This window comes from Octopus bimaculoides, chromosome 1 (assembly GCF_046866305.1).
Source record: "Octopus bimaculoides isolate indiv1 chromosome 1, ASM4686630v1, whole genome shotgun sequence".
Lineage (NCBI taxonomy): Eukaryota > Metazoa > Mollusca > Cephalopoda > Octopoda > Octopodidae > Octopus > Octopus bimaculoides.
In genome coordinates this window covers 36188077-36202320 of record NC_142928.1, presented here as the reverse complement: position 1 = coordinate 36202320, position 14244 = coordinate 36188077, and the positions used below count along the sequence as shown (strand labels likewise).

At 35.2% G+C, this 14244-nt stretch overlaps 1 protein-coding gene across 12 annotated transcripts in view; it reads right to left on the bottom strand.

The window, feature by feature from the left end:
- The window catches only part of LOC106878978 (uncharacterized), a 198143-nt gene that overhangs the window by 22180 nt on the left and 161719 nt on the right, over positions 1-14244 (bottom strand). For all 12 annotated transcript variants that reach the window (XM_014928353.3, XM_014928354.3, XM_052966146.2 and 9 more), the window contains 5 exons: positions 10354-10781; positions 8311-8456; positions 7961-8184; positions 6121-6540; positions 2892-3837 (listed from right to left, as the gene is read on the bottom strand). In XM_014928353.3, coding sequence (XP_014783839.2) covers positions 2892-3837; positions 6121-6540; positions 7961-8184; positions 8311-8456; positions 10354-10781 — 2164 coding nt within the window. The remainder of the gene's footprint in view (positions 1-2891; positions 3838-6120; positions 6541-7960; positions 8185-8310; positions 8457-10353; positions 10782-14244) is intronic.

Below are 14244 nucleotides of genomic sequence, written 5' to 3'. Positions count from 1 at the left end.
TATGGGTGTCATCCTTCCACTTCATTAATATTCATAATGGTAAATTCTAAGTTTGGCACAAAGCAACAAAGTGGTAGACAAAAAGGTATTGTTAATTAGATTAACCCTCAATAAACATTTTATTTATCAACACCAACAAAATTTGAACTCAGAATGTAAAGAATTCGACATTAAATAAATTACTGCAAGAATTTTAATTATTTCTGTTGCTCAATTGCACTTTTAACATGGATATATTGGTTTAAAATTTTGGCACAAGACCAGCAATTTCAGGGAAGGGGATAAGTCGATTGCACTGACCCTAAAAATATGAAATGCAAAGTCAATTTCAGTGAAATTTGAACTCAGAATGCAAAGATAGGCAAAATACCACTAAGTATTTTACCTAGCCTGCTAACAATTCTGCCACCTCACCATCTTACTTTTAACATGAATATATCAACATTAGTAAAAGCCAACTCTCTTTTCTTCAGATTCTGAATGCAAAATCTGTTGATGTTACCTTTGACATTTTGAGAATTAATATATGAGTATCAGCTGGAGTTTATCTAAGTGGTAGCAATGTCCCCAGTCTTATCCAATGAAAAGTGACCCTGTATCTAGTCTAAAGAATATGAGATGATAACATGATAAACATGATCTAAGAGATAAGATAATAAATATACGTCACTAGACATAATATGATGGTGTGTGTTAGCATGTTTCGGAAATATAAACAAGTTTAGTTTCCACTTCATCTCATAGTAGACTGACATTACCTCGTATGTTTTTATTTCTAATTAAGTGGGAATTAAAAAAATACAAGCATGAAGGCTGATACAAAATCTTAAAAATAAGATAGAATGAGAGGTTGTGACATTCATGCCTTTCTCAAAAATCAAACAACAAAAGATGCTATATTAATCAAGGCAGTTAACTTCTGCTGTATGTATTTATTTGAATACTGAGATTTAGCAAATTGTGTGCTTGCATGGGTCTGATGAAGTTTATTTGAAGCAGATTTTTTATGGCCAAATGCCCTTCCTGTTGCCATTTACCACAAATCAGCAGATGTAGTATGAAAAGCATGATGATTCAACCCCAAAAGTGGTAACCCCCAAAAGTTTGTAATACAAATTGGAACCAGTAGTGCTACTGTTATAAAAGAAAAGATTGAAACAATCTGGAACTATACTTGAACCTCATGAACCAAAGATAGCAAAAATGGTAACCAAAAAATGGTAACAATAGTCATTTTAGTGGTGGTGCCTCTCTTCCTATGAGAAGTAATTATGATGACAAGGAACAACAGTTGGAACAGTGGGCTAATTAAGGTACAAAACCCTTACATTTTAAAATGTAAAGACATTGTTATAGTAGAGGTACAAAACCAATAGTGTGAATATGGTATATTGTGAATATGGTATATTGTTAATACTGTATACTGAAGTATATCATTTATATGTTAATATTGGCACATGATTTTTTTTTTTGTGCAGATAGGTAGCTATTAGTTCCATAGGCAGTTTGACCTGTCAGTTGACTGAGGTTTGTGAATGTAAAGGATCAAATGTGACCATAACAATATTTTGTAAACCTCTGAATGACATGATTAAGATAATTAAGCAAAATGGATCCAAACTGAGAAAATAAACTGATTACTGTTCCAATTCATCTAAAACAATAACAGTCAACCACAATTAGAAGACTCAACCAAATTACAATTGAAGCAAAATAAATTCAAAATTTTTTTTAAGCATGAGCTGAACTATTCAACAGGATCTGATGGGCCCAAGTACTGCATTATGCTCCAGTCTGTTTTGGCATGGTTTCTCAATAGATACTTTTTCTTAGAAATACAATAAAGCAAAGGAGATATTTTAGCAATTTTCTGCAACTGTTTGATCACATATTTTGTTTTTATTTATGTATGTATTTGTCATCTTAATCATTTGACTATAAAAACTGATTTATTTATCAATGTCATCTATAACTTAGTTTTAGAATATGTATACTGTGTCCCTACATGCCATAACTGGAAACTAAAAGGTTTGGTAGTAGGAAACGACATCTGTCCAAAAAATGCTAACTCCAAAAAATCTATCTAGCCCAAATTAGCAGTGAACCAAACTTGATGACGACAATGATGATGACAAATTGCCATCATAAAAATTATTTATCACTCTGTATCGAGACCCCATTAGTACAAAATACATTATTGTAAATTTAATACCTTTCAAAGTCCTGTCAAAATATTTATCTACTGGCTGGAGTAGTTTTGAAACAATGAAAATAAATATCACAAGTATGATGAGAAAGAATAACTGAAAGACTTTGAAACTAAGATTTCTTTTAGTGTGATTCTTTACAAAAGAATGAGTAAAAAGAATATACGGTTATTAACAAAATGTTCAAACCACCTCCCCAATGTATTTATATATAAAAACTAGATTTAAAAAAAACAAAATAGAATTAAGAATCTTAATATTTCAAATATGGTTGTACAGTCAAGTAGCTCACTTTGCAACCATGTGCTTTTAGGTTCAATCCCACTGCATGGTACTCGGGCTTCTACTATAGCTATGGGCCAACCAATGTATTGTGAGTGAATTTAGTAGATAGAAACTGTGGAAGGGCAGCATGTGTGTGTATGTGCGCACGCGCGTATCGTTGCGCTTGTGTTTGCCATCCTAACCCCACCATTTAACAACAGGATTTGGTTTGTTTACACGCCCCCACCCCAACTTAGTGGTTCAGCCACAGAAACTGATAGAATAAGTACCAGACTTTAAAAAATTTAATCAGAACTGGGAATCAATTTGTTTGAATAAAATCCTTCAAAGTGGTGTCCCAGTATGGTCACAGTCCAATGACTGAAACAAGCAAACAATAAACAATGTAATGATACTCACTAGGTGGTCTTCCACGGCGCTTTTCATACGAAGGAACATTTTCTTTTGGTTTAGGGTTTTCATTTGAAAGCTGTGGTAACGATTTGGAAGTTGTGTCTGTTGCAGGAGTCACTGAAGTCACGCAGTTCTTCTTACCACGTCGTTTTTCTATGATTCGAGCTAGTTTCAGCTGCTCTCTTGTGGGCATTCTAAGTTTCATCATTTTCAGAATATTGAGTTTCTTTTTGTCAGAAATACCAGAGTTAATTGCCTTTATGGAGGGTGAAACTTGATTGAGTGATTGTGAATAATGGTGTGAAGATGCTAAGTGATGATTTGAGGTGTTTGTGGAATTGGTCAACTGTGTGAGAGAAGGTGTACTAGAAGAAGTTACGGTTGGCAAAGGCACTGCTGAAGATGGCAGTAATGTAGGAGAAGATGGGCCAACAGTAGACTCTTCTTGAGCTGTCTTGGATCCTTTTAAACCAGATGATTTAACTTTGTTTTCAACATCAATAGCTGCTCGTTGAGCCAACAATGAGAGGCGTTTTGAAAACCGGGATGGTTGAACCCTTGACTGGGGCTCTATAGTCCGTGATCTTGGTACTAAAACATACTGTCCTCGTTGCCTTCTATTTGAACTGGAGCTACCAGTATCACGACGAGTCCTACTCCTAGAGTGAGGTTCAGTTGTAGTGGATAAGTTATCCTGTGCATTTCTTTGCCTTCGCACTCTGTTTTTCAGTTTATCAATTTGACTAGACTGCAGTTTATTACGTCCTCTATGTTTTCGTCGATTAGGCACATTTTCAGAGAGTTTCTTCAAAGGCACCACAGGTAGAACACTATTGGAATGGCTTTTTTGTGAAATGACAGATGTTCTCAAGGATTTCCCATGAGTCTGTGTTTTGCAAAATGGTTTTTGGGACTGAGCACTGTTATTATTGCAGTAGGAATTGTTGGAGTTCTGAAACAAATTTCAAGATTTATATCTTAATGTGATTCCAGTAACTGGAAGATGATTATTTAATTTTTTTACTTACACATTGAGAAGAAAAGAGATGTGCATATATACATATATACATACATTGTCAGTAGTTCATATATCCAAAAAAGACTCACTCTAAAACATCAAAGCAGAAATATATTTAGAAGGTTGATTGTCATAGCTGGTCAGAGAGTGACCATTGGTTTTACACCTATCAAGCGCTTAGCTGCATAGGCGACACATCACACTCAAATGGTCAGAGGTACATAAACTCTGGCCACTCTGACAAGTCACCTATACAGTTAAGCGCTTTATAGATGCAACACCAATGGCCACCCTCTGACTGGCCATAACAATCAACCTTCTAAAAATGTATATATATATATATATATATATACACACACACATATACATTTATCTTAGTTAATAGGAAGTCAGCAGGCTAATTTTATATATAATATAATCTGAAGAAAGAGATTATGTTTATATTAATCTAAGGACCATAGCCCAATCAATTCCTCTTCTACCAGGAGATAGAGACAATAAAAACAAATATATTTAATGTTTCCTGGAACTCAAAAAGGACTTTTAAGAATTGGTGCTTATTTCAAGTTTCAAGCTGTTTAAGAAGATGAGAGCTAAATCTTCTTTTGGAGAGAACACCAATGTATTATGAATAATAAATATTCCCAAGTAATCCCTTATCTTTCCTGAATAACTACATGAACATAGGTTATATAGAATTAAGTGCACTGATTAAATATACATAATGAAATATCTGAAGCAGAGATCAACCCAAGGCTTTAGAGCTAGAAATCAATATCATAGCAAAGCTAAAAGTAGTTTAAATTATGCAAGAAGTACTTAATCTAACTCTTTCATTACCATATTTATTGTGGGATTCTGTGCTTCTTTCAATTAATTTTAAATATAACAAAGAATTTAGTAAAATAACTTAGTTATCATTAAGCTGGTATTAGGAACATAAATTGTGACTAAGGTCTGATGGAAGATTCTAATTCAAAACTTATGAAAACAAGACGTTTGTATTACAGATCAAGGGGTGGCTTCAGCCAGATTGGTATCGAAAGGGCTAAAAAGCATCAGGAACAAATCAGGCTCAAGATAACCATAACAGTCACAAGGAGTGTCCAACCAACAATAGTCTAAGGCAGTGCTGTGCCGATTCTTTTCAACAATTACAAGGTTTAGCCTTTTATATAAATCTATCTGAAACTTGCTCTGGTCAAATAATACAAACTGTGTTTTTTCACCTTTCTGTTACTGAGTTTCTTTTGAAATAAACTACTTATGTTTCAATTATTTTTGAAAATAATGAAGAATTTTGTAAAATAATTTCCATTAATAAGCTGGTGCTTGGGACATAAACATGAAATTTTGTTGGGAAGTTTTTAGATCGCCTTAAATCAGGAAGCGTCAGAGAACCAAGAACAGTCTCAGGCGGGATAGTATCTAAAGGGTTCGAGTACTCACAGCTAAATCAAAATTCTATCATAATTAAGTGTAAGAACCATTTGTTAATCAATGTTCCAAATACCAAGCTGATACCAAAATAATTAGTTAATCTTCTAAAACTTTGTTATTTTCAAAATTAATTAAAACTCAGAAGATGTGTACTTTGCTAGAAATATCTTGAAGGATTAAACTCAGAACTTCACTAACAATGGTCAACTGTGATGGCTGGCATGCCTCATTTGCAATGTATTTCTCATTTTGGTATTAACGTTTTTATTAACCTAACAATACTTAATTAAAGCCTTAAAGTGAATGACCAGGTGTTATGCTAGGAATGGGGCACAAGTATATTCTCATAGCTCTTCTACCAGGATCAAAACAAAAGTTGAAGATTTGTTTACATATAAAAATAAAGTGATGATATTTCATAATTTTTTAAATAAATCATAGAAATAATAATAATAAATATGTTTCTTTTAAACACATGAACATATTGTACTTGATGGCATAGAAGACATACATGGGTATATTAGATGCACTCCAGTTTCTGCAGCACATATTCAAGGAAAAAGTTTACAGTGCATTAAAGCATGCAATATAGGTCGAACTTCACATTTAGGAAGGACCCAGGGTGATTTTTAGCAGATATCTTTTTGGAAAAAGAAAGGTGTTTTATATATCATCAAATATGGTAATTGTAAATGAAAAATAATGAAATATGACAATGACAGACAAGAATGAGATAAATAATATAGAAAATTTAAGATATTTAAGAGAGAGATTTACCTTAGAAAGAGATCGTAACACACTTGATTTACTATTGCGCACAACAACAGATCTTTTCTTTGATTCTGAAACAATATGGACTGAGGTTTTAACATGGTTCACCCTGTCTTGCAACTTCTGCTTTAGTGAAGGCCGTCCAGGGGAACGCTTTTTAGTTCTGAGATCATTAGAATGTACTCCATTACGCATAGTTGTCTTTGGTTGGGAAATTCTGGATTTGACATTTCTTTTGGAAGGGGAATTATTATTGTGAGTCATGCGTGTTTTGGAGTCAATTAGGCCTAGTTTGGCACCCAATTTTCCAGCAACTTTTTTGACCAAATTCTGTTGCTGCATAGTAGCTAAGCCTCTAGCAGTTTCTGGAGTGCTTGCACTTGCACGTGCTGCTTTCCGATTTGGCGTCTGGAGACAGCGAACAACCTGATAAAATAACCATAAAATAATTTAAGATAGAAAAACAAATGTAAAGCACATAAGCATACATTTAGAAAAATCAATACTATGCTTTGACTTTAAAAAAACATATCCTAGTATTATGGATGAGCTGATGTTTCACTAAATTAGATTTGATTCCTCTCTGAAACTGCTTTTTATTTATATCAGTTATTAAATCCTTTATAAACATGTATCAATATTATAATTCTCACAGTCCCTTCTTCTATATAAGTCTGAACTCAGTCTTCTGCCTATGTAAGAAATTGTTCATTAACATCATTCTTGTTTGGCCTTCTGACTTATGTTAAAAATTATTATTGTTGTTGTTACTTATAGCTGCATGTATGGCTATAGGTGCAGCTTAAAATTAAACCAATGCCAATATATCTACTTTCCAGCCTGCAAAATCAAAAACATGCTGTCTTACCATATCATACAGTTGTAGATGAAACCACATAGATCGATGAAAAAACCCCAGTCTTGTGTGTAAATTGTTTAAAGTGAAACCTAATACTCAATATTCCTTATTTTATCAAACAAAAGCTGAAATATTTAACACAAACAAAATTGTTGCATCTCAGATCCAAAGCTTAGTGTAAAACACATTAGAAGGAACAACTAGAAAGTACACAAAAAGGTATACCATAAATGGGGATAGCATTAATATGAGAATAAATAATTTAAATATTATAAAACTGATGGGACACTATGCAAATTCATAGTTCTTGAAATTCATTCCAACATGTAAAACAAATTTTTAAAAAATTTTAATTATCAACATCTTAGTACTCAAGAAAACCCATCCTCCACAGCAGAAGCATTAAGGCCACTCCCCTTAATGAATAAGATTGGCCTACAAGAGCTGTGTGCCATTGCCATGTAAAAAGCACTTGTGCCAGTGCCACATGTTAGAGCTTGTATGATACCACATTTTAATGTGGCATCATACATACTGTAGTCCGGTTGGTGTTAGGAAGGGCATCCAACCACAGAAACCAAGCCAAATCAAATTTAGAACTTGGTGTAGCTCTCCATTACACATCAAATCATGCACATTTCTCTCCAATCAGAAGAGAACGTATACACTGGCTGCAACAAGACAACTAAGATTAGGCTCTGAAGCACACTGTCTTACCACATCATACAATCCTAGAAGAAATCGTATTTCAAAGAAGAATTGCCAATATTGTGTATCAATTGATTTAACTGAAACCTAATACCTAATAACAGTTATGAATAGTAAGCTGTGTATAAAGAGGAAAAATATGAAAACAACAAAAATGGGATTCACAAGCCCCATACATCTAAGTTTTTTACACTGGATTTTGAACGGGTGATTACAAAAAAGAACAAAAAGAAAATAAACAATAAAAAATGTTTTGAGCCTTTTCAGTGTAATACTTACATGGAAAGATGACATTACATCAGTAACATCATCATTACTACTTGTACTTGTTGCAGTAGAAAGAGGAGAGCTCTCACGTGTCTGTGCACGCGATGAACTGATATGATGCTTATAGTTGACACTGGCTGGTGTTTGGGGACGGCTATTCTCTCCACCGGAGACTGAGGCAGAATCTTTACTTGAATAGTTGAAAAAATCCAGATGAGATGGCAAGACAGAACTACCTGAAATGCATATAATGAACCCTCAATCAATCAATTAATTAATTAATTACTATTAAAATGAATATATCAAACATTGCAAATTTCAAGGCATTTAATAGACCAGAAGTTAACTGATCATAATCTTACCTCTTAAACATAAAAAAGTAAGGAAATCTTCTGTTTTAGCTCTTTTTGGCAAACAAAGGGGAGACATTTTGCTTTTATTTGGAGTTGAAATTGGAGTAGAAGGAAGTGAGCACTGAGCAAATTTTCTTTGTGCATGAATTTTAGTCCTGAAAAATACAAAATAAAAATCCACATTATACAATTTAGTGTGAAAGCAGAGTTTTCTAGATTGCAGCAAACATAAACTTGAATTGCTTACAAGAGTACAAAATTTTAAATTCAGAAAGGAGGAGAAATAAGACTGTGTGGTGCAGATGCCTTTCTCAAGTGTGTTAGCAATATAAGTAGAAATAAAATGGTTTCATCTCTGAAAACAAAACCAGATCATCGACTTGGGTTTTTTGTGGTTTATTTATACTCTACAATGCTCAACATCAAGGGATAAATCAAGAAAATGTTTATTTTTCATTTGATATAATATCACAGACGTAAAGGGATGAGGTTGTCTTAACATTTTCTATCAGTTCCACGAGAATGAAATGAATTAGTTTTAAGCAAAAAATGAAAGTAACTCATAGAAGGGACTTAATCTAAAGCATTATACACACACATACACATACATACATACATACAAGAATATTGATTTCTAATATTAGCAGAAAATCACAAAATTTATATGGAACAGGGTACAAGGTGATTGAATTGACCTCAGCATATGACTGGTATTTTATTTCATCAATTACAAAGTGTTGAAAAGGAAAAAAATCTCTCAAAGGAAAATGATGTTAACTTGAAATATAAAATGTTGGATAGAATGCTCCATGGCATATGTAGCGATTCTCTGTATTCTGAGTTAAAATCTAACTGATCAACTTTCTATTTCTTCCTTCCAAGATTAGAAATAAGTATTAATCCAGGGCAGTGGATAGGTGAAACTGTTAGAAAGTTGGAGAGTTAACCCTTTCACATTCAGATTACTCCATCAAATGCAATTCTTATTTATTCACATTAGTTTTAATTAATTAATCTTGTAGCTTAAAGATTTTGATATGATTGTTATCTTTAGAATGACATTGTAGAGTAGGTGTGAAAGATGAGATCTGATTGGTTTGAACATAGAACAAATAGAATATTTGGCCGTTGCCAGTACCGCCTGACTGGCCTTCGTGCGGGTGACACGTAAAAGCAACCACTACACTCTCTGAGTGGTTGGCGTTAGGAAGGGCATCCAGTTGTAGAAACTCTGCCAAATCAGATTGGAGCCTGGTGTAGCCATCTGGTTTCACCAGTCCTCAGTCAAATCATCCAACCCATGGTAGCATGTAAAGCGGACGTTAAACGACGACGACGATATGGCCAATTTAAATGCTAAAGGGTTAAAGTAACTGTTCCAGCTCTTCTACATTGAGATTGGTGCCAAGCAAAATCAGCCCAAGTCAGCAGACTTTCCTAAAGATAAACATCAGTGGTGTGGAGAGAGGGGACTTGGATGCTTAGGCAACTGCTAGTCTTCAGTTCAAAATCTTGCCAAGACAAACATAGATGTATGCAGATGCCTGGTCAATCTTGACTGATGGAGGTTCTGCACCAAAGTATTCAGTCTCACATACTTAGCATTCCTCCTCCATCAACATAAAGAGTAATGGGTAAAGACCCCCTTCAATCACAAATGACCATGAGATTGCACTTAGAAAGTTCCCCTACAAGGGTTGTTAGCGGAAGACCATCAGCCACCCATGCATACCAATCACCCCTCTTCATGCCACTGATGTTGTCCAGGGGAAAAATAAAGGTCAATACAATTTGGCACCAGTGACATTGCAACTCATTTCTGCAGATGAGTGAACCGGAGCAACATGAAATAAAGTGTCTTGCTCAATAACACAACACACAGCCTGGTCCAGAAATCTAACTCATAACCTCATAATTATAAGCCCAAAGCTCTAACCACTGAGCCATGTGCCTTCACATACACCTTCCATCAACATACAAATCAGGAAAATGATAACAAAAAAAAAACAATAGAGACACACACACACACACACATTATTAAAACCAACTGACCTCTTGATATCTGTCGCTGCCAAGTTGGCTGACCTTATATGGGTCCCAACTGCATGGAGAGGCTTCATCGAGTCTCTGCTGTTCTCATCGACAACAGTACTCCTAACAGCCGATGTTGTAGAGGAGTTACTGCTCTGAATAGACTGACAGAATGAAGGAGAAGATGAATAATTATTGCAAGTAGAGTTGGTTAAGACTGGCACTGCTGATGCCGATCTGTTGCAATCAAGGTAACTGTTGCTGTTACAACTACTTCTACCACTGCTTTGGTTAGTTTTTCTGTTGGCAGTTGACAAAACAGGACTTTCCTTCTGGTTTTGCCACTGCTCGTGCTGCTGGCGGTTTTGACGCCGACTTTCTTGCAGAGACGCGTACAAAGCCCGTTTTAATTCTCGTTCTTCTCTCCATGATAATCCAGATGTATCATCCTAAAAAAAAGAGAGAAAAATCATTTGAAAAATTTTTTAATGCATTTTTATTAAAATCAGAAGAAAAAAAACAAAATATGCTTGTATCTGTGTGCATGAGAGAGAGAGAGAGAGATGCATTAGAGCTGGGAACTTAATACTTTGGATTGCCAACTAAATGATCAAGAAGTTCAAACTTAGCTACATAACTGTATTGTGTCCTTTAAGGTTTGCTTCAGTTTGCCAAATACATGAGAGATTTTGTCTTTATTTTATAGCTGAAAGGTAAAAATTAAGCAAGGCATCTAGTTATAAAATATGATTCATAAAATATTTTTTTAAAAATCCATTACATCCTCACTGACAGGTGAAGGAAATACTGGTTTCAAATTTTGGCACAAGGCCAGCAATTTCAAGGGATAGTTAAGTCAGTTACATTGACCCCAGTTTCCAACTGGTACTTATTTTATTGACCCTGAAAGGAATGAAAGGCAAAGTCAATCTTGGCAGAATTTGAACTCAGAAGATAAAGACAGACGAAATGTGATTAAATGTTCCACCCAGTATGCTAATGATTCTGCAAGCTCACTGCCTTAGGAGGAAATATTAATTTTAAATTTTGGCACAAGGCCAGCAATTACGGGGAAGTGGGTAAGTCGATTACATCAACCCCAGCACTAAACTGGTACTTATTTTATAGACCCTGAAAAGATAAAAGGCAAAGTCAACCTCAATGTAATTTGAACTCAGGATATAAAGGCAGAAGAAATGCTACTAAGCATTTTGTCCTGTGTGCTATCGATTCCGCTAGTTTGCTGCCTTCAGGGAGAGGAAATATTAATAAGTAATTTACATTGTTTTCTATCAGTGTGTGGGCGACCTTATGTCAGAGCAATTATTTTTTATAGCTGGACAACTTTCTTACAGTTCGTCAAACAACCGTGGTACAGGAAAGTCAAGCGAATTGGAACAAGCAAAGTTAGGTGCCTTACTCGGCAATACAACACAATGGCTGATGTCCTGCCTGAACTTATGACCATGAAATTAGTCGACCACTTTATTACATGGCCATTGTGTGTCATTAATGACAGGAAATATATTTAAACCAGTGACAAAATATACATGATTGTGAAATGTACATGTAAGTCAATGCATACATGGCCACACAATTTACTAGAAAGAGCAGCCAAATATCTATCAACTCCCATCTCATCATCTTAATAAAAAAGAGAAGGATACATTTGATAATGTAGTTCAGGGTACACTATGGCTAGAAAAAAGTGAACTGTTCACTGAGCAGTTAACTGTACTCAGTCATGCTGACCACAACAAAATATATCAAACAGCAAATGACCCAGTGTTGAAGATATTTATTTTCAATCACGAGGTTTCCAGTTTGATCCCATTGTGTGATAGCTTAAGTATCTTCTTCCATAATCTCAGTTGAGCTAAACTTTCTGAGTGAAAGTGAGTTGACTGAAGCTGAGAAGATGACTATCAAATGGGTTGTGTGTATAATCCAAAGGCCCACACTCATCACACTATCTATTTCTTGTTTTTTATCTTTTTACTTGTTTCACTCATTGAACTGCGGCCATGCTGGGGCACCAATTTGACAGGTTTAGTCAAACAAACTGATCTCTGTACTTAGTTTTGGTACCTATTCTGTTTCTTTAGCTGAACTGCTAAGCTAAGGGGACATAAACAAACCAACACTGGTTGTTAAGCAGTGGGGTGGAGACAAACACACACACAACACATGCATATATACAATGGGCCTCCCTACAGTTTCTATCTACCAAGTTCCTTCACAAGGCATTGATTAGCCTGGGCATATGGTAGAAGACACTTTCCCAAGGTGCTGAACTGTGGGACTGAACCCTAAACCACATAGTTGCAAAGTAAGCTTCTTAACCACACAGCCATGTGTGTGTCTATATCTGCATAGAGATTAAATTAAGGCAACAAATATTTGTGGAATATTCAGCCACTTGCACTATCATACAAATTAGTATATGGTTCCAGTGATTGCACAACCCTTTTTTATTGAAGCCATGAAGAGATTCATTCATCCATATCAACTAAGCATTAATTATTGTTTTCAAAATAATAATACCAAAAAAAAGAAGTACTTGCTAAACTAGCAATCATTTCAGTTAGTTCTATAATTAAAAGGTTACATTCTTTATGCTAATACTCTTTCTACAAATTAGCTTTTAACTTGAGAAACATTACACAAAATTTGTTCCACAATCAGTAATTTTCAAAGAGTAACTGTACAGCCGTTTCCTGAATTATATTATAAATCATATTACTTCAATTCTTTGATTCAAACAAAATTTTTCTCTCCAATATGTGAAGGATCGATTTTATTGATCTCTTCTTTTTCTTTTCCAAATTTATTCATCATCGTCATTTAATGTCCGCTTTCCATGCTAGCATGGGTTGGACGATTTGACTGAGGACTGGTGAACCAGATGGCTACACCAGGCTCCAATCTGATTTGGCAGAGTTCCTACAGCTGGATGCCCTTCCTAATGCCAACCACTCCGAGAGTGTAGTGGGTGCTTTTACGTGCCACCAGCACGAAGGCCAGTCAGGAGGTACTGGCAACGGCCACGCTCGAAATGGTGTATTTTATTATTATTATTATTATTATTAAAGGCAGCGAGCTTGGCAAAATTGTTAGCATGCTGGGAAAAATGCTTAGCAGTGTTGAGTTCAAATTCCACCTTTCATCCTTTCAGAGTCAATAAAATAAGCACCAGCTCAGCTCTGGGGTCAATGTAATCAACTAGCCCCCTCTCCTACAATTTCAGGCCTTGTGCTATAGTGGAAAGGATTATCATTGTTACCAGCAGTAGCCAAGGTCGTGAAAGGCAGGACCATTAGAACGTCAGACCTTATGGCATTCAGTGTAGGCTCTAAAAAGAATCCTGCTGGGGTTGACTTTCATCCCTATGGGAAGAGATAAGGTAAGTTCCAGTTAGAACATCTATTTAATTAACTACTACCTTTCACCTATACATTTCAGACCTTGTGCTCAATTTAAGTAAGATGAAATCAACACAAGTGAGGGAAAGATGGGATGGTCATGCTTGGAATGGCTCTTGTCATAGGTGTTTTTAACCAGGGTCAACCTAGGACAACACTACAGCAACAACCACTCTACATCATTTGTCACAAAGGGATGACATTGAGCAGATGTTAAAAAATGTTTTAGCAGTTTAAAACTAGAAACACAAGTGGTCTGATCTACCGCTAATACCAAAACAGCTTTTTATTATCACTAATCTGTTAAATATGCTTCCTTTGCAAATATCTCGATAGCTTTTGGTCAAGTAAGATTATTTGGTACATTTTGGCAGATAATTGTTTTGTTTCGGTTTTTTTTTTTTGTTAATGCTAAAATGTACTCCCTGCCACCAACCACTTAACAAGAATGATATTTTTCTCTAGTTAAGAACTAAAACTTGTAATACAC